This window comes from Cryptotermes secundus, unplaced genomic scaffold (genome assembly GCF_002891405.2).
Source record: "Cryptotermes secundus unplaced genomic scaffold, Csec_1.0 scaffold1940, whole genome shotgun sequence".
NCBI classification, from domain to species: domain Eukaryota; kingdom Metazoa; phylum Arthropoda; class Insecta; order Blattodea; family Kalotermitidae; genus Cryptotermes; species Cryptotermes secundus.
The window spans coordinates 20,585-26,932 of record NW_019734994.1 but is presented as its reverse complement, the minus strand read 5'-3'; the positions used below and the strand labels follow the sequence as shown (position 1 = coordinate 26,932).

General features: G+C 40.2%; 1 protein-coding gene across 7 annotated transcripts in view; it reads left to right on the top strand.

Annotated features, from left to right (window-relative positions):
• LOC111869195 (prodigiosin synthesizing transferase PigC) overlaps positions 1-6,348 on the top strand; it is an 86,952-nt gene that overhangs the window by 65,926 nt on the left and 14,678 nt on the right. For all 7 annotated transcript variants that reach the window (XM_023860496.2, XM_023860497.2, XM_023860492.2 and 4 more), the window contains 3 exons: positions 458-542; positions 1,808-1,896; positions 5,511-5,666. In XM_023860496.2, the coding sequence (XP_023716264.1) occupies positions 458-542; positions 1,808-1,896; positions 5,511-5,666 (330 nt within the window). The remainder of the gene's footprint in view (positions 1-457; positions 543-1,807; positions 1,897-5,510; positions 5,667-6,348) is intronic.

The window sequence follows — 6,348 nt, the reverse complement described above, 5'->3', positions numbered from 1 at the left end:
AGTAAGTAAGTAAGTAAGTAAGTAAGTATTTTTTTATTGCTAGTGGGGTGGGAATAAGTCCCTTGTACTGCAGCCACTTCTGGGCTATTGTACCAGCCCCAGATGATAGGTGAGGGTGATTGTGGAGCAATTGGTGGAATGTAGGTTGGCAGGGGAAACTGAAGTACTCAGAGAAAACCTGCCTCAATGCCACTTTGTCCACCACAGATCCCATTTGAGCAGACCTGGTATCGAACGCAGGCCGCCACGGTGGGAAGCCAATGACTAACCACTTGACCTGTGGCGCGGCCACTTGTAAGTAAGTAAGTGTTGACTTAGGATAATCGAAATTTAGTATTAATTGAGGGAATACCTTAAATTGAGGAACATTAAATGTGGGTTCCACTGTACTATTAACTTCTATATAACACTATTAAATAACCAATGAACCTGATGAATTGCAGAATTTTTGTTTCAGGTCAGCAACTGCCATGGTAAATCATCAAAAATCAGTGTGTTCACTCAAGTGATAGCTGTCTCTATACTAACTGAAGGACGTGAAGGTAATAGTAAAAGTTAATTTTTTATATTTGTATTAGTAACAATCTTCCAGTATTACTAGGATAATTAAATGGAGGAGAATGGGATGGGATGGCTAGAATATGTAGCATGCATGCACAAGAAGTTCATAAAAATCTCAAGAGAGAGACTGTTTGGGAGACCCAGGCAAACTTGGAATGATGTTAAATAGTCTCTTACAGAAACGGTGTGAAGTCCGGGACCAAATTTTATTTGCCACAGATGGGGCCCAATGGGGACTTTTTTGGAACATGCTACTGAAGCTTTGGCCTCACCAGTGGTGTCTCCACCTTATTGTGGTAGTGGGGTTTGTGTGTTCATGAGACCCTGAGAGCTATGCCAGTAGTAGCGTAGCTACTGGTAGGGACACCCATGCCAGACAGGTCAAGGGGTAGGAGCTAGACAAAGAGTGATACCCTGGTCCTCCAGGTTGGGGTTTGGGTGTGAGGCTAACAACCTCACACCATAAAAACTAAATTGTTTAGAAACCAGATAATCAGTGTCATGTGGCTGGAGAAAAATCAGCAAGCAGAAATAAGTGGGCCATGATCTCCTACATCCACATTCTCATTTCTTCACTCTACAATTCAATGTTTCATCGTCTGAACAAATGAAGAATAGGGAGGAATGGAAGTTGATTATTCAGGAGGACAAAGCATGCACTGAGCAGTAGCGCTGATGGAAAAGAAGGAATGAATGAAGCTTTGGGTCCCATTAAAGAAATAAAGTGCTCAAAATCTGCTCCTCTGTAGCATGCAACTATCCAACTCATTTTGCAAATACGAATTATAGATAATGACTATTCGCATCACAAATACACTGCACGGTCCCATACAATCAATGCTTCCCTTTATTCACTGCCGTGGGAACCTCAAACTATTAGTAGCAGTGAAATTTCCAGGTAAATATGTACAGCACTTTATTTTCGTTTTGTATTTTGTTTACAATAAATAGAAGCAAATACCTCAGGGTTGTTCAAAAATTATGTTCCACTAAACATTTCCATTTGTTCTTACTGTTTGGAAGGCACCTAGTTTAAATTCTTATTGATACATACCATGTATCTTGGTTGTAGTTTAAGCATAGCATTCACAATCATTACATAAGATATAATCAGTCTACATCATGTTTACTTCCTCAGTGTTCTGTAGTGTGGGGCTCAAATGCAGTAACCCATTCCACTGTCATGTCCACATATTTAATGGGTTGCTAGTGTTACTATATGTGTGATGTCATCTTTTGACTTCAGAGCTAACTGCAGAGCACTACAGTGACATGGGACTCCTACTGTCTTCCTGCTCTGACTTGGTTTCAGCAGGGATACCAGTAGCTCTAGAGGTGAGTGTCAGACAGGTGTGACATGTTTCATTTTCAGTGCAGATTGCACTTGTGAATATCTTGAAATGCAGATGTATGTATATGTATATTTGAATAATTCAGTAGCAGACAATTCATTATGGATATATATTGATTTTGAATTATATTAAATATGACCAGGTTGATAACCTTGAAATAGGCTCCAAATTCTTTCTTCTAGTTCCTTTCCATCTCAGTTGGCACTAAATAACATCTATGATTGATATACCATCACTGACATTTTTCATGATGAGTTGACGTTAGAAAACAAATGCCTTCTTTCATTTTTATATACTAAAAATGAAGTTGCATCTTCAAAACCAATTTAGTATTATGCCAGAAATGCATAATCTAAAACTTGGGACAATATATCATGAACCTTAATTCAGATAATTAGATGTGCATTCCATTAATCACAGCTGGAACATAGAATTGCAAACTTACAGAATACAGGCAATGAAATGGTTACAGAAAACCTATTACCAATAAAAAGGAAAAGGTAAAGCTTTCCATGTAACAAACCTTGGAGGTCCATAGGGTTGTGAAACCTTGAGGTTCCCACATTTTCTTAGACAATCAGCTCACAGATGGCGGTGAGATTGTCAGTCTTACATGCCAGCCGCCCTTTTCCTCCCAGGAAGATTACTGGTGCTCATTTCTGTTAGAAGCTGAATTGAACACAGGACCATATTGCAGCTGGAAGGGTTAGGTCAATTGAAAATCCAGTGACCTCATCGGAAGGCAAACTCATGACCTTCTGGTTTGTGGCATAGTGCTTTAACCAACTATGCTACTATGTGCCCCCACCCATCACCAGTAACACAACTTAAAATAATAACTTTGATATAACAAGCAGTAAGTGATATTTTATGCAGATGGCCATAAATTTTGCCAGTGATATCAAAGTATAAATTTTTAACGGTAAATAATATATTGTATGCTTACTATATAATGTAAAGAACAGTATATTACATGCCTTCTGTGGTGGTACTGGGCTGGCTCAAGCAGTTGCAAGGACAGAGTAACAAACAGATTTTCTTTTGTGGAGAACTGTCTTGTGAATAAGATTTTTGTCTGACTGGTTGTGTACACATGCACACACACATAGACAGACACAGACATGTCTCATCTGCGCACAGCCAGACACAAGGACACAGCCACATGCACAGTTAAGAGCACACATGGAGACAAGGACACACAAAGAGAAAGACATATGAACACATACAGACAGACACAAAAAGTGCATGTGTGCAAGCTGAAATACATATACATTCATAATCAGGCATATAGACAGATAGGCGTGCACACACACACACACACAAGTAGACAAAAACACGCACACATATCGTAGACAGTCCCAGAGAAGTAAAAATAGACAAACACACACATTGTATGAGAGAAACAAGGTGACACCCAGTGTTGATAGAATCAATTGTAACAACCCTATTGATGGACACAATTTGTGTATGTAGTTAAGTATTATAGTATTGGCGACTTATGTATAACAAAGCTTCGCTTGTTCTATATCTGGAGACTGTATTGCCAAATATGGATTTCTGGAACAGATAAACATTGATATGGTACAGTACGATATGATACGATCCCATTGTTGTCATGATCGTAACACTTTGACACAGGAGGTAATTGGGAACTAAGTTGGCCTGGACCTGAACACATGCATGCAACAAAATTAACAGTTTTATCTGAGCATAATGAGCAAGTATAAGAAGAAAAAATTTATAATAAATCTAGCAACAGCAGATTGTAATTTGGTTTCCCCTGTGTCCTCTTGGCAACCCTGTTGTAATTTTCTCATTATTGTTACATTCACATTATTTTCAAAACAGCACTGCCATCTTGATCCCTCTGCAGTCAGGATGCATCCCACTTCACCCAACTCTTCCACTGCTCTCACAATTCTACTGTTGCCATGCCCCACTGTCATCACAATCCAGCTGCACTCACAATCACACTGCTGCCACAATCTCACCACCATCACAATTAAATTTTTGCCAGAATGCCACTCCTCTCATGATCCCACTCCTGTCACAGTCTGCTATCTCGATCCCACTGCTCTCACAATCCCACTATTCTCATGATCTCCCGTTTGTTATTGTCCTGCTCCTGTGACAATCCCACTCCTGTCACAGTCTCTGCTACTCGATCCCACTGCTCTCACAATCCCACTATTCTCATGATCTCCTGTTTGTTATTGTCCTGCTCCTGTGACAATCCCACTGCTGTCACAGTCTCTGCTACTCGATCCCACTGCTCTCACAATCCCACCATTCTCATGATCTCCCGTTTGTTATTATCCTGCTCCTGTGACAATCCCACTGCTGTCACAGTCCCATTGCTGCTATGATCCAGTTAGTATCATGCTGCAGTTACTGTCATGCTTTCCTTGTTGTCACATCCTAGTGCCTCTCTCAGAGAGGAAGTAACTGGAAAGTAAGCTCCATTAGACTTTGCGACGTGCGCAATTTCATGCTCTGCCATCATGCCAGATTTGGTCTAAATTGTAGCAACAGTTTGTCAATGCATAAATTACAGAGACACGCGTCTTCTTCTTTGTATATGTGTGGTGCAATTCAAAAGTTCCCAAAATATATGTTAATAAAAACTATTACGTCTTACCTGATCTTATTCTGCAACATCACCTTCAAAGTAGTCCCCTTGGGAGCGCATACACCGATCCCAGCATTTCTGCCACTTTTGAAATGCATCCTGGAAGGCTTTCTTTGTTAGGGTGTTTAGTACCATCTGTGTTTCCTTGTCATGATAGCTACTGATCAGTAGCCATCATGACAAAGACCGTACAGATCCAGCAACATAAGAGGATATGGAAAAACAACGATACCTCCAAAAAGTGAAAAGTGCAATATAATAAAATTGAACTTTAATTCATGAACTTTTTAACCAATAATATAATTAAAACTAGTTAAAGTGAACTTGACGCAGTGATGAGCGTAAGTAGGAAGTGACTATAACAAGTGAAAGTGAAAGCACACTAGTGATCTGAATTGAAATTCGATTCGCAAATTTTAAATTTTAATTTTAACTTTTGACATTTAGAATAATATTTTAACTTGTGTTTTGTGAGAGGAGCTTGATATATTATTGAGCGTGGGCCTGAATAAGATACAGGATCGAATAGGTGAAAAGATAAATGTCATTGCGTGTAATTATACAGCTGTGTTCGTACACCTGAGGATGGCCTCTTGAGGTCAAAACATATAGTGTAATAATAATAAAAATATGTTGTGTGGTCGGTAAAATTGACTCCAATATTAATTAAATACACAACAGGATGCAAGAAACAATTAAAGTTTTAATTTAAAAACTATAGCCAATAAATTAAAATGCGATTACAGCCTATACACACTACGAGTAAATATACGGATCCTCACACGGCGAAGCCTGGCGAGCAACTGAAGTAGTGTGGACGAAGATTTACAAGCACAAGTAAAAGCCAAACGAGTCTCCCGATGAGCACGAGCATGAGTAATGTGGATGCGCCTTTACATGTAGGTAGTGAAAGCCTAAGAACAGGAGTATCACTATTCTTATCCTTGTATTTTGCTCTATGTTTGCAGGATCTTGCATCATCAATTATTGCAACTGACAAAGCACGTGACTTCTGCACAGTTTTACCATCTGAGGCTGTTCACTGGCTAGAAGAGAACTACCCCAGTGTGGCCACCAAGCTGCAGAGGTTTTTGGACAAGTATGGACATCGCTGCATCAAGGAAGTAAGCTCCAAGCTGCTACATATTTGATTTTAACCTTCCAAATGAAATGGGACTCAAAATGTGGCCAATTCCTAGATATGCAGACCGTGATGCTCATATGTTACTCATTCAGTGACTGAATATAATTGCTAACATTTTTGCTGTATTCTTGTGAGCTACTTTGTTTTTAAAGACATACACATGCACTTCTGGGATTTTTATGTTTGGAATATTTAAATTTCAAAATTAAATTGATATTTGTTAACTAATGTTTTATTTATTTTAGTAATATATATACTGGAAAAAATTTTGGTAATATTTATATTTTTTGTACATGTTGTATAATGGCTATATGCAAGTCATTTCTACTGAATAACTGTAATGCCCTAGCGGCGCAGGGGGGGGCATGGAGGTATCCCTCCCGCTGCTGCTGCTGCTGCCGCCGCTGTAATGCCGTGGTACAGGGGGGGCGTGGAGTCATCCCACCGCTGCCACCACTGTAATGCCCTAGCGGCGCAGGGGGACATGGAGGTATCCCTCCCGCTGCTGCCACCGCTGTAATGCCGTGGTACAGGGGGGCGTGGAGTCAGCCCGCCTCTGTCACCACTGTAACTCCGCATGTAGGGGCCGTGGAGGTATCCTTCCTCGCCTCCACTAGTTATGTCGTAAACTGGTACTCCTGGTAACGTCGCGCCGTCGGGGG